This window comes from Ovis aries, chromosome 14 (genome assembly GCF_016772045.2).
Source record: "Ovis aries strain OAR_USU_Benz2616 breed Rambouillet chromosome 14, ARS-UI_Ramb_v3.0, whole genome shotgun sequence".
Taxonomy (NCBI): Eukaryota; Metazoa; Chordata; class Mammalia; order Artiodactyla; family Bovidae; genus Ovis; species Ovis aries.
This window is the reverse complement of record NC_056067.1, coordinates 51,715,772-51,741,487: the sequence shown is the minus strand read 5'-3', so window position 1 is coordinate 51,741,487 and position 25,716 is coordinate 51,715,772. Positions and strand designations below refer to the sequence as shown.

At 50.0% G+C, this 25,716-nt stretch overlaps 1 protein-coding gene and 1 long non-coding RNA gene across 2 annotated transcripts; one reads left to right on the top strand and one right to left on the bottom strand.

Annotated features, from left to right (window-relative positions):
* Nucleotides 1-46: 46 nt before the first annotated feature.
* IRGC (immunity related GTPase cinema) lies at nucleotides 47-4,703 on the bottom strand. Its single transcript, XM_027978425.3, has one exon. The coding sequence runs from the start codon at nucleotides 3,624-3,626 to the stop codon at nucleotides 2,226-2,228; it is 1,401 nt and encodes a 466-aa protein (XP_027834226.1). The 5' UTR covers nucleotides 3,627-4,703; the 3' UTR covers nucleotides 47-2,225.
* A 13,603-nt stretch (nucleotides 4,704-18,306) lies between these two features.
* Nucleotides 18,307-23,075, top strand: LOC132657697 (uncharacterized). Its single transcript, XR_009596219.1, has 2 exons — nucleotides 18,307-21,857; nucleotides 21,947-23,075. It is a non-coding gene; the product is annotated as an uncharacterized LOC132657697 (long non-coding RNA).
* Nucleotides 23,076-25,716: the final 2,641 nt, after the last annotated feature.

Here is a 25,716-nt window from a genome sequence, read left to right as displayed (position 1 = left end):
GTCTCGTGGGAAAGGCAGTAATTTTTTCCAGAGAGCCCTCTATGACCTTATGGTTCAGGAGACTGGGGCCTGGGAGACAAGGGGAGTGGCAGGGGCAGGACCTGGGTGGGCAGGGCCAAGAGCTGGAACAGGGGCTGGGGATGGAGATGGGGAAGGGAGAGAGAGAGAGAGGCAGAAGGGACAGGGCAGAATGAGGCCACCAGTTGGAAGCAGGGGACAGTGGTCACCCAGACTGTCTCTTTTAACCTCAGGCCCATTGTATTGAGAGCATGCCCAACCTTTCCATCCCAGCCACTTGGGGCCAATGAGTCCGAGGGTCCTCAGGTATAGGGATGTGGGCTGTGCCTTTTGAGAATAGATTTGAAAGAGACCATCTTTCTCATGCATCTGAGAAATACCTACCATGGAGATTTCCCCCTGGGGGTCTGGAATATCCCTACCATGATCTTTTGTACCCTCTTTGGTGCAGAAAGGTCCATGTGAACCCCAAATAGTCCTTGCAGAGCCAATGGGAGGCCTTCTGGGAAGACAGGAATCTTTTTTGCAAAGCAGAGAGTTCTTCAGCAAAGAAATTTTAACATCCCAGGTAAAAGTGGACCCTCTTAGTCCATTTCCCAGAGTCAGGGGTAATTTGAGGCCCCTAGATGGGGCTAGAGGAGCTTCCCAGGTGGCGCAATGGTAAAGACCCTGCCTGCTAATGCCGGAGACGCAGGAGATGTGGGTTCGATCCCTGGGTCAGGAAGATGCCCTAGAATAGGAAATGGCAACCCGCTCCAGTATTCTTGTCTGGAAAATTCCATGAACAGAGGAGCCTGGCGGGCTGCAGTCCATGGGGTCGCAAAGCATCATACATGACTGAGCATGCATGCACATAGACTTACGTACAATGAGGCCAGAACCATCATCAGGTCCCGGAACAACTCAGGGAGTGTTAGTGAGGCCGTCTCCGCTGCACCAGAACCACCCTGTGAACTCCTCAAATCCCACCCTTCCCTGCACCCTCGTCCCAGTCCACGGATGCTCTTGGGGCAACCCCTGTCCTGTGCAAGTGCCCCAGTCTGGTGATTCCTTTTTAACCATGCGTGACCCTCAACTCGGCATGTGAGTCTTGGTTTGAGCAGATAAGGGTGTCAGATTCACTTCTGCATCCAGCTGGAGAGCTCAGCACAGAGCGAGGGGCTGTAGCAAGCAGTTGAGGTCCCAAGGCCGCCTCACTGTGTTATACAGCCCGTGTTTTTTGAAACCTCGTGCAGCTTCAGAAATCCCAACAGGCGCCCTGTCAGACCCACGGCCTTACAGCACCATCCCCAAAACTCACGCCCAGCCATGCAGCCAGGCACACACAGACCTGGAACCCCAGTCTCAGCCAGTCACTCACAATCTTAGACCCACGTGCAGCATCCAAATCAGCAAGGCTTACCAAGAGCCCTCCCGATCAGACACACCAGCCAGCGCATTCCCGCATGCATCTACATGCAGACACGCTGGCCAGCTTTCTGAAATGAGGCTTGTTCCAGGGGGCCGGTGCCGTCCCTGCCTTTCTCCGTGGATGCTCATAGACGTGCCCAGCCACCCTCTCACCACCCCCACTCTCATTCTGTGTCCCCAGGTTCTGCACAGAGGCCAGTCCAGTGGCCACCTGGCTGCCCCCTCCCTCCTCCCTCCCGCCCTACATCACTCACAGGCAGCAGGGCTGGCTCAGGATGTCCCATCTCCCTGGCATCTGTTTCACTCAGTTGGTTGCTAGGCACTATTGTGCCCAGCCCGTGTACCAGTTGGCTGCCCCTCCCCCACCAGAGCAGGCCTTTGGAGTTCTCAGGAAGGGACAGGAGACTGCAGGCCCCAGGGCCCATTCAGCCACGCACCTATGTTGACAGTGGGCTGCTGGCTTGGCTCCAGGCCAGGCTGTCCTGTTGTCCCCAACGCCCCCCCCCCACCTCTCCCATGGCCACTTGGGGATCAGGGGGAGAGAGGCTTTTTCTTTTTAAAGAGTCCTGCCCCACCCTCATCCACACCTTGAACCTCTGCCTCCCAATATCAATTCCTATCCTCGGTTAGGGACTTGGCCTTGGGCCTCCCTCCACCTGCCTCCCTCAGCCTGCCCCACCCTGTCCCCACTCAGCAACCGCATCTCTCATTTTCACCACATTAGGCCTTTTTTGATTGTTTGGTGGGTTTTCAAAAGGCTTGGTTTGTGGGTGAGGCAGTGGGTAAGGGCTGCGCTTTCATTTGTCTTCGGACAAGTCTCGCTTCTTCCAGCTGTCCAGAATGTACTTAAGGAGGAGGCCAATCTTCCGGCGGGTTGAGAGTGGGGCTTCCTCCATGCTCCCCTCCCCGGATCCCCGCTTCTCCACTCCGTTGTCACCAGCCGCCTCCAGGCTGACATCGGGCTGAGTGTCCTCCTCCTCCTCCTCCAGAGCCTTGATGCGGACGCGCTGGGCATCCTCGGCCATCTCGTTTAGGCAGCCCTGGAGCATGGTGTAGACGGTGCCAAAGCTGATGCCCCCCGCCACCAGCGTCCCGAACACCGGGATACCCTTCTCAAAGGCCCGGGCCACCCTCATGGCGCCGTCGGACGACTGGGAGTAGAGCCGCAGGACCGTCTCGGGGGAGACCTCGTTGGCCAGCGGGGAGCGGATGACGGAGCGCAGGTCCCCTGCCTGTTTGCCCACCTGCTCGGCCAGCTTGGCCAGCGAGTCGTCGTCCAGGCCGAAGCTGCGGTGGTAGCCGCGCAGCGAGCGGATGAGCAGCGCGTCGTCGTAGGCGGCCGCCAGCCCGGGCACAGGCAGGGCCTGGATGACGCCGGACACCAGGGCCGTCTTGAGCACCTGCTCCTGGAGCATGTCTTTCTTCTTCTGCAGGGCCTCCAGCGAGATGTCCGGCAGCGACAGCAGGCCGGCGTGGCGCCGGTGCGCGGGCAGATCGCGCTCCCAGGTGGACATGAGCAGCGGGAAGTCGTAGCGCGTGGGAGAGAGGTTGGACACAAGGAAGACGCGCGGGTCGTGGACGCCGGCCCCGCGCAGCCGCTCGGCGCAGTGCTCGCGGATCTCGTGCAAGACCGCCCCCTCGCTGAAGCCCGAGGGCCGCTGCATGCGCGTGGCCGCCAGGTCCTCGTCCACCTTGGTGCGCACGAAATAGAACTTCTTGCCCTGGCGCAGGATCTCGGAGGCCAGGCGGGTCTCCACCGCGCCGCAGCGGCGGGGAGAGACGAGTAGGAAGAAATCGTAGCGGCCGAAGTCCACCTGTTTCAGGTACTTGTCGGCCGAGCAGCCGGGAGAGCCGGCCCCTGGCAGGTCCCACAGGGTCACGTCTGGAAACTGCGGGTGCGGGTAGGGCGAGGGCTCTATTGTGGTCTCCACGACGCCGGTGAGGGCCGCGTCGGGGTCCTCGGCGCCCAGGCCGCGAAGGGCGTTGATGAGGGACGACTTGCCGGCCCCCGATTCGCCTGTGACGCCCACCTCCAGCCGGGTGCAGTCCGAGGAGGCCAGCAGCTCCCGGAGGCGGGAAGCGGCCTGGGGGATGTCGCCCGACTCGAAGGCGGTGCGCAGGGCCTCCAGCTCTTCCTTGGCCATGAGGATGGTGGTCTCCTCCTCCCCGGACACCGCTGGCAACTTCGAAGTAGCCATGGTGACTGGCGGGTCAGAGGGTGCGGGGGGGTGGGGGAGAGTCACGGACGGACGCGTGGTCCTCAGTGTCTGCGGAGGGGAGAGCAGAAGGGAGCCAGCCGTTCAGGCCTCCTGGAACGTGGCGTGGGGCAGGGAGAGACACACCAGGGCTATGAAGGAAGTCTCTCTGGAGCCCCACAGCCCTCTCCTTCTTAGAAAAAAACCCGGGATACCTTTTAGACAGGAGGTAGGGAGGGGGCTTTGTAGTCGGTGGCCCCAGGTTCCCATCCCATCTCTGCCACTAACCTGCTGTGTGACCTGGGGCAAAAGGAAGCACACCTCTCTGAGCCTGTTTGATTCTTGCTTAATGAGTGTGCTGACTGACCTGCCTCCCAGGGCACTGAGGAGTCTTCTTCGGGATAACCCTAGGAACTCCCACCCTTTTGTGGGCAGCTTGAGACCCATGCCGTCACATGGGGCCCCACGTCAAAAGGCCCAGCTCTCCTGGGACTTCCCTGGTGGTCTAGTGGTTGCGAATCCACCTTGCAATGCAGGGGACGGGGTTCAATCCCTGATTGGGAAACTAAGATCCCACATGCTGCTGGGCAACTAAACGTGCGTGCCAGTTCTAGAGAGCCCAAGTGACCCGACACAGCTAGATAAGATAAACAAAATTTTAAAATAAATAAAAAACAAAACAAAACTCAGCTCCTGCCTTGATGCTTTTTTGACATTGACTAAAATTCTAAACATTTGAAGCAAGGGTGCTGCATTTTCATTTTCGACTGGGCCCTGCAATTCATGTATGTAGCCAGGCCTGCAGTGGAAGGGGCTTTAGCTCAGCTCCTGGGCCCAGAAAAAGGGAGCAGTGGGTCTTCCGCTGCTGCCTCTGCGGTGATTAGAAGCAGCAAGAAGTGATGGCCAGGGGGACCCAGACCCTGGAGCCACACTGCCTGGGATTCCATCCAGACGGGCTCTACCACACACCAGCTGAGAGACTTGGGGCAAGTTCCTGACCGCTGCCTCACTTTCCTCATCTTACAGATCAAAGCGATCTGCAGTCCTTATAGCAGATCACCTCCTAGAGCTTTTGAGAATGAAATGAGTTCATCCAGAAAAAGCACTTAAAATAGTGCCCAACCCAGTATCTGTCCAGCAGAACCCATTGTGAATTTTACCACAGAGGCCAAGTACATTTAGTATGGCATTGAGCTGTGATATCGTTTTACTTTGATGTGCATTTTGAATTTCAGCTACACCTAGATAGATGTAAAATGATAATTAAAATGCTGTAGCCAACTTATCTAATGAAATCAGCACCCAGCCACTATTTTGTTGACTATGAGAAAGTTTATGTTAATTTTTAGGGTCTGATATAGAATATTTCATGTGTATTACTGTGGTATTCATATGCTATGTCTCTAAACTTTATTTTCAAAAGCTTAAGGCCCAAATAAAAACTTCTCTGGGAAAAAAAAAAGTTCCCAACCCAGAGCAGGCAGTCTGCATTATCAGCATCACTGTTATCATCATTATTACTATTCCTGGCTGTATGACATCCCTGCCCTCTCTGAGCCCCTGCTGTAGCACCTGCATGGTGGAAGATAACCTTGCCCACGTCGCCGGGCTTCTGTGACCATCATGAGCCCCATCACCTGTCTGTCTCTAGGTCACCTTTGAAGATATTCTTGGGTTCAGCCAGGCATGGGGAGGGGTGCCCCCACCCTGGACGTCTCCTTAAACACCCAGCCCTGCTTGGCAGGGCTGGCTAGGCTAAGTCCCCTCCCTCCTCCAGGAGCCTGTCATGGTGGTCTCTCCTGGGACCCTTCTTCCTCACCTGGGAGCTTCCCTGGCCCTCCCTCTTCCCGATCACACACTCTCCTTGTCTATCGCCTCTAAAATACCCTTCCTTATTGACTAAAGACTCTTCAGAGAACCCTGGGAGAGATGCTTAGGTCAGGAATCAGTGTCCCCATCAGATGGAGATGGATTGAGGTTCAGACTAGACATGAGATGTCCCCACTCAGAGGCACAGCCAGGGCTCCAACCCAGGTCCTTCTGAAGAGCTGCTCTCCCTTCAGTCACGTGTCTTTACCTCCCCTCTTTCTCCTCAGCTGCGCCTGGCCGCATCCTCACCCAACCTTCCGCAGGAAGACAGTCCTTATTCCATTGTTCCCGCCAGGTCTGATCACCCATCCCAGGTGGGGCCATTTCACCCTGGGGCTCTACCCAGTCCCTCCTTCGACCCGACCCCTGACCCATCTCAGAGCGTGGCCTGGGTAGAGGAGAAAGGGAATCCTTGGACAGGTCTCAGTGCAAGGGGCGGAGGGGCCAGTGGCCACTGGGGTGGACCGAGGAGCTGAGGGAGCTGGGCCTGGGATTGGACAAGGGGAGCTGCCCTCAGGGGGACTCACCTGCCCTGCAGGCTCTCCCTCTCCCCTTCACTCTTCCCGCTGGTGGGGCCTCCTCTCCTGTTAGCACAGGATCAGGGCCTGTTGCTAGGACCCATTATAGTAGCAAACCACAGCTTATTGGTCAGCCAGCCCTGGTGCAATAATGTGAGGGTGATGTCAGGGGGTGGGGTCCCAGCCCCGCTGTGGGACCCCACCCCTAGCTGCTCATGGGACCACCACTGGGTGGTCTCGGGCCCTTAGCCCCCCTCCACCCCCATCCCCCAGGGACCCAGAGAGAGCTTTCTGACACCAAGGCTTGTTCAAAACCCGCCCGTGGTCTCTATCACCCCCAGCACAAAATCCCAGCTCTGGCATCTGAGAATCTGGCCTTGCTCACCATCCCACCCTCTCTTTCTCCATCCCGGGACTCAGTTTCCCAAACAAGTCATTTACTCTCCCTCCTTTGCACTGTCTACCCATTCACCCACCTTACCAAGGGTGGTGTAGGCTCTGTGGGTGGTGACTAAGCTCAGCCACCTCTGGCTGAGTTGGGAGGAAGTGCTAAGGAGAGCCCCGTGCGATTTGGCCTGGTCCTGGCCGGGACTGGTGGTCCATGGGGCAGTGGGGCAGCGCCCACACCCCAATTCAGTATCTGGTTTCTAAGCTCCCTGATTGGCCTTCCTCCTTCCCTAGCATTTCAACATCCTCTGATGCTGGGAAAGATTGATGGCAAAAGGAGAAGGCGGTGGCAGAGGATGAGATGGCTAGATAGCATCACTCACTCAATGGACATGAACTTGAGCAAATTCTGGGAGATAGTGAAGGACAGGGGAGCCTGCAATGCTGCAGTTCAAAGAATCAGACATGACTGAGCGGCTGAACAACATTAGCAACAGTGTGCCCTCAGCCCATCCTTCAAATCCCAGCTCAGGTGCCGACTTCATAACACCTTCCTCCTTTCTCCTGTCTCCCTCCCCTGCTTCCTCACAACCAGTTAAAATGGCATTGAGGGGGCTTCCCTGGTTGTCCAGTGGTTAAGACTGCACAGTCCCGGTGCAGAAGTCACGGGTTCAATTCCTGGTCGGGGAAGTAAGATCCTGCATGCTGCATGGCAAGGCCAAAAAGTAAAAATAATTTTTTAAAAATAAAATGGCATCTTTTAGTATGACAAAGAGGGAGATGGAAGCAGGGAGAGATGTGAATGAGAAAAGAGAGTTGAGGGGGGTGGGGGGGGAGGCTCAAGAAGAGGAGGATGTATGTACCCTTGTAGCTGATCCACATTCTTGGACACCAGAAGCTAACACAGCATTGTAAAGCAATTACCCTCCTATTTAAACTACATTTTGAAAAACAGAGAGAAAGAGTTGGGATGGAAAAGAGACTCCTTAAAGAGGAAACGGAAGGAGAGTCAGGCAGGAATTCAGGGATGAGAGAAGAGGGCGGCAGAAAACCACCAGAGATGCTCTCAGAGGCACAAGTTACAGACAGAGCAAAAAGATGCAGAGCCGCAGAGATGGAAAGCGAGGCGTGGACCTAGGTGCACACAGGGAAGAAGCTGAAGGTCTAGAGACCGAGACACAAGCACACCAGCCTCCTGGGGGATATCTCTGGCTCTCCTCAATTCCAGTGCCCATCTCTACCTTCCAAGCCTCCCTTCCAGTCCAAGGGAATCTTTATGACAGTCTCCACCCTGGCTCTCCTCCCAACCCCCTCTCTGCCCAGGCCACGTGTCCCACCCTCACTCCCATTTCCTGGGATGAAGCCAGAAGCCCCCACTACCCAGAGGCCCCTGCTTCCAAGGTGGCACTAGGGGTAAAGAACCTGCCTGCCGATGCAGGAGACATAAGAGATGCAGGTTCGATCCCTGAGTCAGGAAGATCCTCTGGAGAACTCGGGCATGGCAACCCATTCCAGTATTCTTGCCTGGGAAATCCTATGGACAAAGGAGCCTGGCAGACTACAGTCCATGGGGTTGCAAAGGGTCGGACATGACTGAGCAACTTAGCACCCACACAGCCAGAGGCCCTGGATACTCAGAGGGTTTTGCTGACAATCTGAAGCTCAATTCTGGAAAGAACCCTCCAAAAGAACAGCTGAGGAGGAGGTGGAGGCCCAGAAAGGGAAGAGAGGGGACTTCACGCCCCCCCCCCCAAAAAAAAAGAAGAAAGGGAAGAGACTAGTTGAAGACCACAAGGAGAATGGGAAATGGATAGTCTGCTGACTACACTCAGTTCTTAAACCACAGGCGAGACAGAAATGCAGGTCAGCACACAAACTCGTCCACATCCTCACTGACTGACACAAACACAGAGACCAGGAGTTGAGGAAAGATCCTCAGACGTTCCCAGACAGCAAACACACAAACTAAGGTTTCTCCCCGCAAATCCAGACCCAAAGCCTGGCCCAGGAGGGAAAGGAAAGACAGAGCCTCAAGTACAGAGTCATTACAGACAAGTCCAAAGCAGGCTGACTTACAACAGCCTCGCAAGCCACACACACGCAGGCGCACGCAGACCAGCAGACCAGAGGAGCCACAGTCACATTTGCAGACAGCGTACTCAGACGGTGGCCCCTGAAACCCTCCACGTCCATGCATCCTGCTCCAGCTCCTAAGCTGTGTGAGCAGCCACGAGCCAGGGTCCCCAAAGTAGACACATCAGGCTCTGCCCATGGGAGCTCCTGGAGGAAAGGAAGGGGATGGTCACGGCCAAGGGTAACTCTGGACCAAGACCAGGACGCAGGACGCCTGCACAAATGCATCTAATGCAGGCCGGCACACTGCCAGGGGCACTTCTCCCAGCTCCAGAGAGTGCCAGCCCGCGGGAGGCTGCGCCCGTGCCTGTCCGCCAGACCTCCTCTTCTGTCTTCATTTATCAAACACTCAGCACCTCTCCAAGGCCCTGTGCTAGGCTAGATGCTGGGAACACAGCAAAGACCAACCCCCCGCCCCCGGCTCTGTTCCCGCAGGACTGATTCATAGTACAGTTAGAGTGTCAGTTGCTCAGTTGTGTCTGACTCTGCGATCCCATGGACTGTAGCCAGTCAGGCTCCTCTGTCCATGGGATTCTCCATGCGAGAATATTGGAGTGGGTTGCCGTTTCTTCCTCCAGGGGACCTTCCCAACCCAGGGATTGAACCCAGGTCTCCTGTATTGCCGGCGGATTCCATACCATCTGAGCCACCAGGGGAAGCCAGGGTAGTGGGGGAGTCAGATCCATCCCCACGCCATGATGACCCGGAGCGGGCCAGGCTGGGATGGGGAGGGTGGCCCAGAGGACTGTGGGAGCACCAAGGGACCACCTGAACTAGCTCAGGGGTCAAGGAGGGCTTCCTGGAGGAACAGGCGCCTGAGCTGAGAACTGAAAGATGGGTAGGAGTGAGCCAGATGGTCTGCTTGGAAGTTGCATCCCAGCCCTAAAGAACCTAGGCAAAGACCCCGAGCTGAGAGAGAGCTCTTATTTGTCTTGTAACTGACTCAGCTGTGTGGTCATCCCACAAACATTTGTGTGGAGCTCACCAGTCCCTGTGCTGGTCCCAAGATGTGACTCACACATCCCTGCTCCTACAGACCTCCCAGGCTGGTGGGGGCACTCTCTCCTCACATGCTAAAGCCAAACGCTCACTTATAGGACATTGTTGATACACCAGGTGTCCATGGACTTCCCCGGTGGCTCAGTGGTAAAAAATACCTGGCTGCCAATGCAGGAGACGCAAGTTCAATCCTAGGGTCAGGAAGATCCCCTGGAGAAGGAAATGGCAACCCACTCCAGTATTCTTACTGGGAAATCCCATGGACAGAGGAGCCTGGTGGGCTACAGTCCGTGGGGTTGCAGAGAGTCAGACGTGACTTAGCGACCAAACAACAACAAGGTGTGTGTGAAGCCTGTCAGGTGGAGTAACTCATTTAGCCCAGGCTAAAATTCCGTTCTCCCACCTGTCATCCCAAGATAGACACAACACCCAGGAGCTGAGACTGGAAGGGAGAGAAAGAGAGAGAGAAACATACCAATTCACCCTCTCCTTCTGTGGGTTCCCCAGCTCATCCAATCTAAGGTGCTGTGGTTGTCAGGTGCACCGTTTTCTATCCCATTAACAAAATTTTAAGAGTGCTGCCAATAAAATTATGATGTATTTCACTATCACTTAAAATGTTTAGGAAATTCCCTGGCGATTCAGTGGTTAAGACATGGCACTTCCACTGGAAGGGGTATGGGTTTGATCCCTGTTGGGGAACTTAGATCCTGAATGTCACATGAGGTGGCCAAAAAGCAGAAAATAAAATTAAATGCAAGAGCGCTTGGTAGACTTACTTAGAAAATATAGGTTTGTATCTTATACTATCTGTGTATGCATCTAACTAGGACAATACAAGAGAAATAAGTTAGCTAAGCTGAGCCTAAAATCACAGACTCTGACTCTGTGGAGTGACTTCTGCTCCAAACAGTGGATGCCCACACTCTCTCACGCAACACATCTTCTGTCCTCCATGCCAACAGGCACAGCCACGAGGCTATTAAAAGCAGCTCAATTATGGGTAAAGAAGATGTGGTACTTATATACAATGGAATTCTACTCAGCGTAAAAAAGAATGAAATGGTGCTACTGGCAGCAACATGGATGCAACTAATGATTATCATACTAAGAGAAGTAAGTCAGAAAGAGAAAGACATACGTTATCACCTGCATGTGGAATCTAAAATGTGACGCAGCCACAACTAAGCTGAGCCCACGTTCCCTGCAATCTGTGCTCTGCAATAAGAGAAGCCGCCTCAAGGAGAAGCCTGCTCACTGCAGCTAGAGAGTAGCCCCCTCTCGCCACAACTAGAGAAAGCCCACGTGCAACAGTGAAGATGCTGTGAAAGTGTTAGTCACTCAGTCGTGTCCGACTCTTTGTGACCCTGTGAACTGTAGCGCTCCAGTCTCCTCCATCCATGGAATTCTCCAGACGAGAATACTGGAGTGGGTTGCCATTCCTTTCTCCAGGGGATCTTCCTGACCCAGAGATCGAACCGGGTCTCCCGCATTGTAGACAGACGCTTTACCATCTGAGCCACCAGGGAAGCCCAGTGAAGACTCAGCACAGCCATAAATAAATAAATAAAAAATTTTAAAGTAGTAAAAGGTGCTCATTTATGAGCTTATTTATGAAATGAGCTTATTACAAATGAGCTTATTTATGAAACAGAAACTCATGGACATAGAGAAGACTTGTTGCCCAGAGGGGCAGATGGGAGAGGGATGAAGTGTCAGTCTGGAATCAACAGATGTAAGTTATTATATGTGGAATGGATGAACAACAAAGTCCTGCTGGGTAGCACAGGAAACTATATTCAATATCCTGTGATACCTCATACTAGAAAGGAATATTAAAAATAAAATGTGTGTGTGAGTCACTCAGTCATGTCCAACTCTTCGAGACTCCACGGACTGTAGCCCGCCAGGCTCCTCTGTCCATGGAATTCTCCAGGCAAGAATGCTGCAGTGGGTTGCCATTCCTTCCCCAGGGAATCTTCCCAACCCAGGGATCAAACCCAGGTCTCCTGTGTTGCAGGCAGATTCTTTACCACTGAGGCACCAAGGAAGCATACATATGTGTAAACTGAATCACTTTGCTATATAGCAGAAATGAACACAGCATTGTAAATCATCTATACTTCAGTAAGAAAATAAATTTTTAAAAATGCTCTACCACTAAAATAAGGAAACCATCGGGGTGAAACAATCTTCGTGTTCACACCCAGTCAGTGACAGCTGAGTCACAATGACTGCCTGGATGTAAGGTGTCAACCTCTATGACTCTTCCTGATCTCAGAATTACTAAAAGGCAGGGTGGGTGCGGGGGATGAAGGGTGCATCTTAGAATCGATGAAGGTGCTTCCTGAGTGTTTGCTCTGCACCTGCTAGCCCCGGAACACAGCGATGACGCAGACGGTACTTCCTGCAGGGAGGAAGTTTGTGCAACAGACACTGACTGTGGGCCAAGGCTGTTGGTTGACAGGTCTCACTGTGGTGGCTTCTCTGTTGGGGAGCCCGAGCTCTGGGGTGCTCGGGCTTCAGTGGTTGCAGCACACGGGGTCAGTAGTTGCGGCTCCCGGGCTCTAGAGCACATGTTCAGTAGCTGTGGCACACAGCCTCAGTTGCTCCAAGGTCACGTGGGATCTTCTCCTATCAGGGATCGAACCCACGTCTCCTACACTGGCAGGCGGATTCATTACCACTGAGCTACCCGGGAAGCCCCCACCTTCTCCCCATTTGCCGTCATCCTGGGGAAACCTGAAGCTAGCCCCCAGGGGTTCATTCATTCATTCAGATAGGTACTGTCTGCCTTCTGGATCTAGACAGAGTTCTGGGCACTGACACACGGGTGAACAAGCCACAGGTGACCTTTGCGCTCATGGAGCTTATATTTTTGGAAAGATATAGATAATAAACAAAAGCAAGATAGTGTCCAATACAATAGCAATAAGAAAAGAGAACAAGGCAGCAAGTGTAAGGGATGGATTGAGGGGTTGGTGGATCGCCTGCAACTGTGACTGCTGACCATCTCTCCATCTCCTTAGATACACGCCACTCTTCCCCACAAGAGGGGGAGTCTTTGTCCTCTCCAGAATCTGAGCTGACCTTGTAACTTGCTTCAATCAACAGAATGTCTGTATAGGATTGTCTGAGTTAGGGAAATGAAAACAGGAAGAGATATCTGAGATTGTTAACATGAGGTTCCTGGGATAAGCTTCCCTGGGGAAAGTCTCTGGGGAGAAAAGAGAAAATGCAAAGGGAAAAGGCTTGGTTCAGAAAACGCAAAGCATGGACATAGGTAGCAAAATTGCCACTATCGTGTTTGGGGCAGAATTTATCTCAGGCGAGGAGAGAGGAAAGGCAAGCAGCCAGGGAAAGGGCCGCAGGAGCTAACTGTTTTGTTAATGCTTTCTGCCTTTTAGCTGAGCCGTGAAAAACACTACCCATTTCTTTATTTGTATTTGTAGGTTGATTTTGTGTTTTGTTTATTTTTTAATTATTTAAAACTTGTTTGCTTATGTAAGCTTTAAATAATTAATAGTAAAAATTTTACCTTGAATCATGGACCCACATGTATGCCGTTACAGAAAAGTAGGAATTAAAAGACTTGACAATAAAAAGACCTGAACAGTAAAATTCAAGCTTCTGCCCAGGTCAGCCCCACCCCACTCCCAAAGTACCTTTCTCTTCCTGCAGACTCCAGAGTTGCTGCTGCTGCTGCTAAGTCGCTTCAGTCATGTCCCACTCTGTGTGACCCCATAGAGTTACAGCCCACCAGGCTCCCCGTCCCAGGGATTCTCCAGGCAAGAACACTGGAGTGGGGTGCCATTTCCTTCTCCAATGCATGAAAGTGAAAAGTGAAAGTGAAGTCGCTCAGTCGTGTCCAACTCTTAGTGTCCCCATGGACTGCAGCCCACCAGGCTCCTCCACCCATGGGATTTTCCAGGCAAGAGTACTGGAGTCCGGACTCCAGGGTTAGGGTCATTCAGTGACTTTTTCCTTCTATGAGCAGTTCCTGACCACCTGCCATGGGCGCCAGCTCAGCCCAGGTGGATCATATCCTGGCCTCATCCCTGGGGACCTCTGAGCTCACAGGAACACTTCCTTCCTTCCTCATCCCCTCCCTGCCACCCCAGGTCACTCGGCACCCACACCTCAGGGCAGGCATCCTCTAGACAGGCCATGCTGCGGAGCAGAAAGAAAGAGATTTTGTTTTTTAAAATAGTGTGCGTTGTTGTTCAGTTGCTAAGTCATGTCCGGCTCTTTGCGACCCCATGGGCTGCAGCACGCCAGGCCTCCCTGTCCCTCACTACCTCCTGGAGTTTGCCCAAGTTCATGTCCATTGAGTCGGTGATGCTATCCAGCCACCAATAAACAGTGAGTATTCTTTTTTAAAGACTTATCTGTTTTACTTTATTTTTTATTTAGTCTTTTGGCTATGCTGGGTCTTTGCTGCTTTGCGCCCGCTTTCTCTAGTTGCAGCAGCAGGCGTGGTGTGCACACCGCACTCCTCGCTGTGGTGTGCGGGCTTCTCACTGCCGTGGCTTCAGTCACTGTGGCACACGGGCTTAGTTGCTCTGTGACCTGCGCGATCTTCCCAGACCAGGGAAGGAATCCGTGTCCCCTGCACTGGCGGGTGGATTCTTAACCACTAGACCACCAGGGAAGCCCAAGAAAGGGATTTTTAGAGCCAAAGGGCATTCTCCCTCCCAAGTAATAGTAGTAAATGCTCTTGGTTACTTACAAGAAACTCTTTCCACATGTGCCTTTCTGATTTCGGTACACATATCAACTCTTGAGTAGGAAGCGTGATCACCCCATTTCACCAATGGAAAAACTGAGGAGTAAGGGCTCACCCAATGTGATAAAACTAGTCACTGGCTAAGCTGGACTTCTAGCCTAGACAGACTGGTATCAGAGTCCATACTCTTTAACTACTGCGCTGGACTCTCTCTTTGATTGTGTCTCCTGACTGCAAATTGACCTTTTGACATGATTTTTCTATGAAGACTTTAGAAGAATGTCACTACCCCAGGGGTGAAGTGAGATAGATATCTGAAGGTGAAGGACATTCGGGAGCCTTTTGCTAATGGGCAGGGATGGGGACAGGTCATGCTTGGCTCTCATCAGGTTTATTTAGTTAATCCTCTCTCCCAGGAAGGAGGGGTAACCCGAAGGGACTTCCCTGGCAGTCCAGCGGTTAGGACTTTGCCTTCCATCGCCAATGCTTTACAATGTTATGTGGGTTTCTGTCGCACAACAATCATTCAGCTATATGTAAACATACATTCCTTTCCTCCTGAGCCTGCCTCCCACCCTTCCAGGTCGTCACAGAGCCCTGAGCTGGGCTCCCTGGGCTACACTGCAGCTTCCCGCTAGCTAGCTATTTTTCACACGACAGTGCGTATACGTCAATCCTCCTCCCCCAGTGCATCCCGGCCTCCCCTTGTCCCTCTGGGCCCACATGTCCATCCCCTCTCCCTCTGCATCTCCGTTCCTGCCCTGCAGATAAGTTTGTCTCTCCCATTTTTCTAGATTCCAATATATGGGCAGATATAGGAGATTTCTTTTCCTCTTTGTGACCTGCTTCAACAGATCAGAGTTTTGGATGATGAATCCAGCACCGTCTGAAAGGTTATAGTGATGGCCTGGGAGAAATGGATGATGGCATGATCTTTCCAGACCCGTGACAGAGTAAAGGAAAGACAGGCAAGAAGAAAGAACGTGTTTTATGTTTAGCTCAAGTACAAAGTCTCTATCTGGCATCTTGGGAGGAAACAGTCCGCCGCAGTGTCAGCTACATCTCTTCCCAGTCAATTTGATCCGGAGGTCTCTAGCATTTTCACAGGATCAGATGCCAGGCAGGGCCATTTCAGCTGTGAAATGTGTGTCCAAGTTTCCAGTGCCTGAAGTTTGGCTGCCATCCAGGTAATGAGGAAGACCTGGTGTAGTCCCTTCCAAGGAGATCCAGGGCAGCGGATCCTTTGTTTCTACTGATTGAAACATTAGTGTGGGGATTAATAGCCAGATATCTGTGGAAACTAGCAGAATTCAGGGGCTTCCCAGGTGGCACAGTGGGAAAGAACCCACCTGCCAGTGCAGGAGATGCAAGAGATGACGGTTTGATTCCCTGGGTTTTGAAGATTCCCTGGAGGAGGGCATGGCAACTCACTCCAGTATTCTTGCCTGGAGGATCCCATAGACAGAGGAGCCTGGCGGGCCACAGTGCATGGGGTTGCAAAGATGCTGACCACACACACACATACACACGCAGAAGAATTTCCAAGATCCAGTTCAGTTTATAGGTATATAATAAAACCTCAGAGACTGTTGACAAGATTAGAATATATATAAAGGTGCAAACATAATTTCTTTCTCTCTACAATTGCCCTCATTTTTATCAAAGATACACAGGGAATCCCCTGGCGTTCCGGTGATTAGGACTAAGCACTTTCACTGCTGGGGGCCCAGGTTCAATCCCTGGTTGGGGAACTAAGATCTCACAAGCCACACACACACACACACCAACAAACAAGACCCCAAAACCCACACACAGTCAAAATAAATTTATTTGCATGAAATGTTGCCCAATTGTTGACATAAATACAGTAAGAGCAGTGATTGACCATACATTAATACGCTCTTTTTAAGACTGCTTTGTTAGAAATTTTTATAGAGAGTCTCAGAGTAAATGCTTAAAAAGAACTCTCAAGGCCAGGAAGTCATACCAAAGTTAAAGTCAGTCCTTAAAGCTGTCTGGTCATATTTAAGCCTATGTATATCTCTGTTGACTACAATATTCCAGTCAACATCTTGGTAATACATCCAGTGTTTCTAATTATCCTGTTATTAGAAGAATAGCTTTTTGGGGGGAGGGAGTGGGTTGCTGCATGGTATGTGGGAGTTTAGTTTCCCAACAAGGAATCGAAATCATGCCTTCTTCAGTGGAAGCAGAGTCTTAACCGCTGGACCACCAAGGAATCTGTCCGCCAGGGAGGACAGATTTTTATTGAACTTATGTAAATAGCTAACTATATTGCCACGAGACTAATGTGCAAGGATTTCCAAATTTTGGAGAGATCAGGTAGAAAGAGAAAGTAAATGTTTCATTTTTGTTTACAAAGGTATACTTTGCCGAATGGCTATAAGTCATGATAGCTTAAGACAAAAATGTATATGTTCGTCTCTCAGTTGTGTCTGACTCTTTGTGACCCTCATGGACTATAGCCTGCCAGGCTCCTCTCCATGGTATTTTCACCAGGCAAGAATACTGGAGTGGATCGCCAAGCCCTCCTCCAGGGGATCTTCCTGACCTAGGGATCGCACCTACATCTCCTGATTCTCCTGCCTTGGCAGGCGGGTTCTTTACCATTCACGCCACCTGGGAAGCCCAGCTGAAGACAAAAGGTTTTCTTTAACTTGAAAACACAAACACTAAGGAACAGAATGGTTTCAAATGAAAAGTGATTTAAAAATTATAATCCTCTCACTTCATTCAGTCCTATGTGATGAATACTTGTTCTTCTTGAATCCAGTTTTTCCATTAGCTCTGGAAATTCTTACCTAGTTCAGTTTGATGATCTTCAAGTTATCAGAAACCTGTACTTGTGAAAAGCCCTTTCCTTGAATCTCTTTGACTATGAAGTACTTCTACAGGAACGTTTTTGTGAAAGCATCAGGATAAAAGAATAACGGTCTATAAATGACAAAAGGCTTAAAAATGCCAATGGCTAGATATCTGATGAGAGTTTAGTTCAACGCAATTGACAAGAAAATGCCATTGTTTCTGTGACATGCATTTTAAGACAGTAACTGGAATTACAACTGAAAACATTATGCCACAACATATCAGAATGTTAGGATTTTATACAGTTTCTAGAACACATATTAATAATATTCACCCATGCAATATAACTTAAGAACATTTATCATCACTTACTTGACATTGCTTCTCATGTCATTTAACATACCAAAGAAGCCTAGTTAATTTAAAATTCTGTTTTCCATAAAGAGAACAATTTTTTTGCAATGTTCCAGAAGCCCTCTGGAAATCCCCAAAGTTACTTTAGATCAAAAAGACTTTCTTTAGAATTTGGTTTGGGAGAAGTTTGGCAAAAATATCAAAAGATTTTAGACATTGACTAAATTGGATCACAGACTATCATGAAATGATAATTATTATCTACTTTACCAAAGTGACAAAAAGATTTCTAAGGTAAATGTAGAAAGTTTCATAGTTCTGAGCAAAACTTAGCTCTTTAAATATTGAGGAGTCTCTGTTTTCCTTTAGTAATCAAAGATCCGATTAAGATGACATGAAGCCCAGGAAATAATTTTAACAAAACACAGAATCTTTGCTTTCTAGGCATATTACTTAAAAAGTAAGGGAAATTGATTCACATTTTTGTGCAGCAAAAACCAACACAACATTGCAGAGCAATTTTCCTCCAATTAAAAAAATTTTTAACAAAAGGGAAGCCTTTAACAACCCCCTCTCAGAAGCAGACCCATACTCCAAGAAGCTGTCATTTTAGCAGATGAAAGAAGGTTAAGTTCCAGTTTTACACATAAGTACACTATTTAATTTTTTTTTCAATCTTATCCAGCTTGATCACACCGTAAGATTTCTTTCCCAGATTCCTTTTCCACAAACCTTCAGAATCCTGTGTTCATTTTCATTTCTTTCCCTTTCCAAAAACAACCAGCTTTATTTTAAGACAAAATCACTTTCATTTCCCTCAACAAAAATGCATCTCCATACTGCGTACACTTTTTAATTTTCTCGTACACTTTTTAATTGTATCTGTGTTTTTGGCTGCACTGTCTTCGTGGCTGCACACGGGCTTTCTTTAGTTGTGGAGAGCCGGAGCTGCTCTCTACTTGCGGTGCTCAGGCTTCTCATTGCAGTGGCTACTCTTGTTGCAGAGCATATGCTCTAGGGTGCTAGTTGCGGCTCACAGGCCTGGTTGCTCCCCAGCATGTGGGATCTTCCCAGACCAGGGATGGAACCCATGTCCCCTGCACTGGCAGGTGGACTCTTAACCACTGGGCCACTAGGGAAGTCCTCTCATACCCTTTCTAACGATAACAATAACAACAAACCCATATCTTACTTTTCTTGCATACTGAGTTATTTCCCTTATCATTTCCAGCAGCTTTAATTGCATATATTAATTAGAATTCTTAACTTAGAAGGGCTTCCCTGGTGGCTCAGCTGGTAAAGAATCTGCCTGCAATGCGGGAGACCTGGGTTCGATCCCTGGGTTGGGAAGATCCCCTGGAGAAGGGAAAGGCTACCCACTCCAGTATTCTGGCCTGGAGAATTCCATGAGCTATATAGTCCATGGGGTCGCAAAGAGTTGGACATGACTGAGTGACTTTCAAGAAACCCTTAGAAACCTCAACTTTTAGTGACTATAAAAGAGTAAAGAATTATGAACTTTCTTTTCTAATTAGCATTCTGTGGCTTGGCAAATTTAGATATACTTTTTATAACTTCCAGAAACATACTTTCTCATGGAACATTTTCTCAGTGTGGCATCAAACATATTTACCAATAAGCCCAAATGTCTAAAGGAAGCCCAAAATGATAAACCTATGTTCAATATTTAGTGTTTCAGTGTTTTATCTTATTTGGAAATGATCTGGATATTCAGTGATTTTGGCTTAACTCATTATTTAACTGAACTTGACTCCCCTGGTGGCTCAGATGGTAAGGCGTCTGTCTACAATGTGGGAGACCTGGGTTCGATCCCTGGGTTGGGAAGATCCCCTGGGGAAGGAAATGGCAACCCACTCCAGTACTCTTGCCTGGAAAATTCTGTGGATGGAGGAGCCTGGTAGGCTTCAGACCATGGGGTCGCAAAGAGCCGGACAGGACTGAGCGACTTCACTTTCACTTCACTTAACTGATCTTAGCAAAACTAAGGTTTCCAGGTTACCAAAAGATATGGGGAAACTATTTGTAAAATTCTCCTTAAAACTTTTTATTCTACTTACATCTATTTAATTTTGGAGGAGGGAATGGCAACCCACTGCAGTATTCTTGCCTGGGAAATCCCATGGACAGAGAAGCCTGGCAGGCTACTGGGCCACCCCTGGCAGGGGTGGCAAGACAGTTGGACACGACCTGGTGACTAAACACCAACTATTTAGATTATTTGTGAAAGTTTCTTCAAACCAACTTACTTTTCTTACTGACAAATTTTGTGGCCTGAACTTATTTTACTAATAAACCCAAGTAGAATAAAAATTGTATGTTTGCATTACATCCCATGTTTATAATTCAAAGACATGTCTATTTTAATCGAACCAACAAACAAAGTAGTTCTAATATTGAATATTTTCCCAGATTACATGAACCTGAAAAGCATTTTGGTGATGTTCTACTGTATTTCCTAAAGTTTTATGAATACTTAATTTATGCAAGCACTTGATTTTCTTTAAGCCAATTCGATCGAATTCTTTTACACATTCATTTTTGTAATACCATCCAAAAGTAAAAAAAAAAAAAAAAAAACCACACATCTATAACACACTTATTGACACACATAAGCAGAGACAGATACAGAGACCTTAATAGTTTCATTTTAACATTTCTTCCATCAATCAGGTACAACAATACAAAATACACACTAGTTATAAAAGGACAGTTGGAAAAAGTTCAGCTTATCTTCTCAGATGGCTATAGCTCTCCTCTACCACCCAGGTATATTTTAGCTTAAAAGAAAGGGCCTTAAAGAAACTTTATCTCAGGGACTTTCCAGGTGGTGCAGTGGATAAGAATCCACCTGCCGATGCAGGGGACACGGGTTCAATCTCTGGTACCGGAAGATTTCACATGCCACCGGGCAGCTAAGCCGGTGCGCCACATCCACTGAAGCTCCAGCACTCTGGAGCCCAAGCTCTGCAACGAGAGAAGCCACCGCAACGAGAGGCCCAGGCACCACAACCAGAGAAAGCCCAGGAGCAGCAATAAAGGCAGAGCACAGCCAAAAATAAACCAGTGAATAATCATAGTAGTAAAAGAATCTGTGCGTTCACTGCAGAGGGTGTGGGTTCAATCCCTGGCTAGGGAACTAAAATCCCACATTTGTGCTTAGTACCTTAGTCGTGTCTGACTCTTTGTGACCCCATGGACTGTAGCCCACCAGGCTCCTCTGTCCATGGGATTTCCCAGGCAAGAATACTGGAGTGGGTTGCCATTTCCTTCTCCAGGGGATACTCCAGGAATCGAACCGGCATCTCCGGCATTGCAGGCAGATTCCTACGTGTTCTGCAGCAAAAAGGGGAGAGGGGGAAAGGAAGGAAAGAAAGACAGTGGTTATCTCTGGGAGAGGAAGAGGTCTGGATCTGGAAAGGAGGAGACAATGTGAAATGTTATATTCTTCTCTCAACTGGCCACTACAGATGGAGATGCGGGAGAGCTGATTCGGGTAAGAATTTTCACCTTTTGTTGGCTCCTGCCAGGCTTTTTAAGGGTCCTGTCTACAGGTTCTATGTGGGATTTAAAGTGGATAGTGTATTGGCAAGGTTTTCTTATTAATTTTTAATTTTTGTTTCCCCTTATCTGTTTAAGGGTATAATGTAGCATTTACCAGGAACTCCCAGAGACTTGTCAACTCTAGGGGAAACTACGTGTCAAGACAGGAAGTGGCAGCTGGAGAGCCAGAGAAAAGGGGAAATTCAGTGAGAGGGTTAGAATGAGGAAGAGGCGGGTATGAAGGAGACTGGGTAGGAGCCAGAGGCAAAGAGGAAACGAGTGCAGCGGGGTAAAGGAGGTGAAGAGCCTTCTGATGACTTTTATATTCTTTCAATCATTTATTTGCCTCTGTCAATTTAGAGATTGTTGTCATTCAAGCTAAGTCACGTCCAACTCTTTGCGACCCCATGGACTCTAGCCCGCCAGATTCCTCTGTCCATGGGATTTCCTAGGCAAGAATACTGGAGTGGGTTGCCATCCATTTCCTTCTCCAGGGGATCTTCCTGACCCAGGGATCGAACCCATGTCTCCTGTGTTGGCAGGAGGATTCTTTATCACTGAACCACCTGGGAAGCCCTTGAATCTTGATTAGGCAAAGTCAGTCGAGATAATCCATCACCTTGCCACAGATCAGCTGGGAAACCCTTGAATCTTGATTAGGCAAAGTCAGTCGCGATAATCCATCACCTTGCCACAGATCGGCTGACGGGACATGACAGAGTCTGCTTGATGATGGGGTTTCTGACAAGACAGAGATGGGAAGCCTCCTCTCCCAGCTTTGGATGTGGTTGTACAAATGATGATGGAGCTCTGGCCACCACTGTGCAAACACCGACATGCTGAGGACAGCAGGACAGCAAGGTAGGTTCTCAGTGACTTTAGGAACTGCTGAATTAATGACCCCTGGGTATCCCCATCCCCACTCTTTCTGTTATGCTGTATTACATTAGGTATTCCTTACTGCTCTTGAGAGTCCCTTGGACAGCAGGGAGATCAAACCAGTCAGTCCTAAAGGAAATCAACCCTGAATACTCATTGGAAGGACTGAGGCTGAAGCTGAAGCTCCAATACTTTGGCCACCTGATGCGAAGAGCCGACTCATTGGAAAAACACCCTGATGCTGGGCAAGACTGAGGGCAGGAGAAGGGGGTGACAGAGGATGAGATGGTTGGATGGCATCACAGATTCAGTGGACATGAACTTGGGAAAACTCTGGGAGATGGTGAGGGACAGGGGGGCCTGGCGTGCTGCAGTCCATGGGGTCGCAGAGTCAACACAACCTGGCAACTGAACCACAACTGCTCCTACACCGGCACCTTTGTGTTTGACGTTCCTTCTCCCTAGAATGCCTCCCACTCGCTCTCCAGACCTCTGCATGGCCCTCTGTCAGCCCTTTTCAGGTCTTCATTCAGATGACACTCTAAATCCTCTCTGCATAAAAGTGCACCCCAGAACTTCCCTGGTGGTTCAGTGGCTAAGACTCCGAGCTCCCAGTGCAGGGGGCCTGGGTTCCCTAGTCAGGGAACTAGATCCCAAATACTGCAACGAAAAGAACCTGCATGCTCCAAAGAAGACTAAGATCCTGTGCGCCACCACTAAGACCCTGCACGGCCAAATAAATAATAAATATAAAATATAAATGCAATTTTTTAGAAAGGGCACCCCTTTGGCAGCATCCGCACTTCTCTTCCCAAACTGTGCTCTCCAGAGTCCTCAGTATGATATGGAATATCATGATGTGAAGTGTTAGTCACTCGGTCTTGGCGACCCCATAGACTGTAGACCACCAGGATCCTCTGTCCATGGGATTTTTCAGGCAAGAATGCTGGAGTGGGTTGAGATTTTCTTCTCCAGGGGATCTTCCCGACCCAGGGATCGAATCCGGGTCTCCTGTCTTGCAGGTGGATTCTTTACCATCTGAGCCACCAGGGAAACCCAAATGAGAGGTTTATTATCTTCCTCTCCCATAAAAACATAAACTTCCTGAGAGCAGGAGATTTTGTTTACTCAGCGTCCCCCGTGTCTACAACTGTGCTTGATGTATATAGTATTGTGATCAATACATTTTTGTTAAATGAATCGCTTCAGTTCTTCTCGTTGGGCTTTCTATTACTTTCAGCTGTGAGCAAATGTTCCTGGCATTCTGTCTGCGGTGAGCTCCTCGATTTTATTATACCTCTCTGCTCCGTCCTTTGGATCCAAAGCTTGCTTTAAAATGACGCTCACTCCACACTGAGCGTGTGATCTCAAGGCTCCCAGACCTTGACATCTGAATCCCCAGGGTATAGAGACCACATCGGGGGGCCCACTTGAGGCTGCAATATCAGCAAAAGGAGGTCCAAACCACTAGGCACTGGGCAACGCGATTCATTCAGCTTTGGTGACAGCTAGCATCAAACCCATCAGTCCTAAAGGAAACCAACTCTGAATGTTTATTGGAAGGGATTTGAGCAAACTCTGGGAGATGGTGGAGGGCAGGGGAGCCTGGCGTGCTGAAGTCCATGGAGTTGCAAAGCACTGGACACGACTTAGCAACTGAACAACAGCACAGCTGAGAGACTGTGCCGGACTGAAGAGGGCCCATGCTGGGGCTGGAACGGGCTGCTCTGAAAGCCTGAGGAGCGGGTGTATTTTGTCCTCAAGCCCCAGCTTGGCTGCCAGGACCTTGCTAGACCCTGAAGAGGGGAAGAGAAGGAGGAGCTGTTCTCTAATGTTCTTGAGAAGAGATACAGTCTGAGGGAGTAGCCTGGTATTGGGAAGCTCCTAGTTTGAGGAAGGATGTTTATTTAGTCTTTGGGCCCCCCAGTACGAAGGAGAATGTGTAACCTTGGAAGCATCTCTCATCCTAGGAGGAAAAACAGCCTGGTCTGAGGAAGGAGGCACAGCCCTTGAGGCCCTTGGTGAGGAAAGAGGGCCAGACTTGAGGAAGCCCTAGTCGGAGGAAAGAAGCGCACCCTTTGGGGTCCCAGCGTAAAGAAAGAGGACTAGCTTTGGGGAATCTCTGAGTCTGAGGGAGGAGGCTCACCCCTACTTTTTTTACTTTCTCACCGGAAGCTTCCAAACCCCTAGAAATGCCCTGGTAGGGGGGCACCATCTGGCGGAACAAGCAGGGAGGCTTCGGGGAGGGGGTCGGGGGTGCAGGCAGGCTGGCTCAGGAGAGGGTCGCGGTGCCCAGTGCGACGGTCAGCACCGGCAGGGCGAGGCGGAGGCCAAGCGCCACGCCCGAGTGGCACTTGGGGTCCAGGATGGCGCGTTGCCTGGCGTTGCAGACGGGCTGGCCGGCCAGCCGGTGGCCCGGGAGCGCTGGGAAGCCCTCTTCCTGGCACAGGTCGCGGGTGCCGCAGCCGCGCACGCTCAGGTTCCGGCCGCCTGCGGAGACGAGGGTGGGGCCGGGGGCGTGAGGAGCCTGGAGGACTGCAGTCCATGGGGTTGCACAGAGTTGGACTTGACTGAGCAGCAGGTACACACCAACAGGAAAATACTTAACCACAACTGTTGGTGTTATTTTTTAGGTCCTTATCTTTTAGCCATATGTGGAAATGCTTATGGTTGAGTAATGGGATATCTGCGTGTATTCAAAATAACATGGGGCCTGGGTAGAGATGAAACAGGATCGGCCATGAGTAGATAATGATCACAGTTGGGTCAAAGGTCCACAGGGCTTATAAAACCGTTTACTCTTATATTTGCCTTTGACTTTCTTCATAATAGAAAAGTTAAAAAGAAATGTAGGCCTCACAGCACAGTCTGAGTTTATGTCATCTTGCCCTGAACTGGAGTACACTTCCTCAAAGAGCCATGTTTGTGAGTTATGGTCCCACACCCCCCATCATGCACACCCACCCACACACGTACACACACACACACACACACACACACACCTCAATCACAGCCCAGATGAAGCCCAAGAGACCAGAGAACAAACCGTACAAACACACCCAGACTTCCCGCTCACCGACATATCACCCCTCCTCCGGAAACACCCGCACACTTACCCCATTGTGCACAAAAAACCAACTTCCCCAGTTCATCCCTTCCCTGGACAGTGATCGATTAAAGAGCTATTCAGTCCACCTGAGCCTTATTCACATTTAACAGTGATAACCACCAACACTGCTGCTGCTGCTGCTGAGGCGCGTCAGTCGTGTCCGACTCTGTGCGACCCCACCAAGCTCCCCCGTCCCTGGGATCCTCCAGGCAAGAACACTGGAGTGGGTTGCCATTTCCTTCTCCAATGCATGGAAGTGAAAAGTGAAAGGGAAGTTGCTCAGTCGTGTCCGACTCTTAGTGACCCCATGGACTGCAGCCCACCAGGCTCCTCCACCCATGGGATTTTCCAGGTAAGAGTACTGGAGTGGGGTGCCATTGCCTTCTCCGAACCACTAACACTGAATGTCATCAATTCCAAGATGCAAATCCCTATTCCCCAACACACACGCACACATACACACACACACACACATACACACACACACAGAGTTTAGTTACTCAGTTGTGTTCTCTTTGCAACCCTGTGGACTGTAGCCCGCCAGGCTCCTCTGTCCATAGGATTTCCCAGGCAAGAACACTGGAGTGGGTTGCCATTGCCATTTCCATCTCCAGGGAATCTTCCCAACCCAGGGATGGAACCCGAGTCTCCTGTCTTGGCAGGCAGATTCTCTACCTGAGTACATGCATATATTTTTGAACACTTTGGAAGACAGCTGTCTTCCTGTCTTCC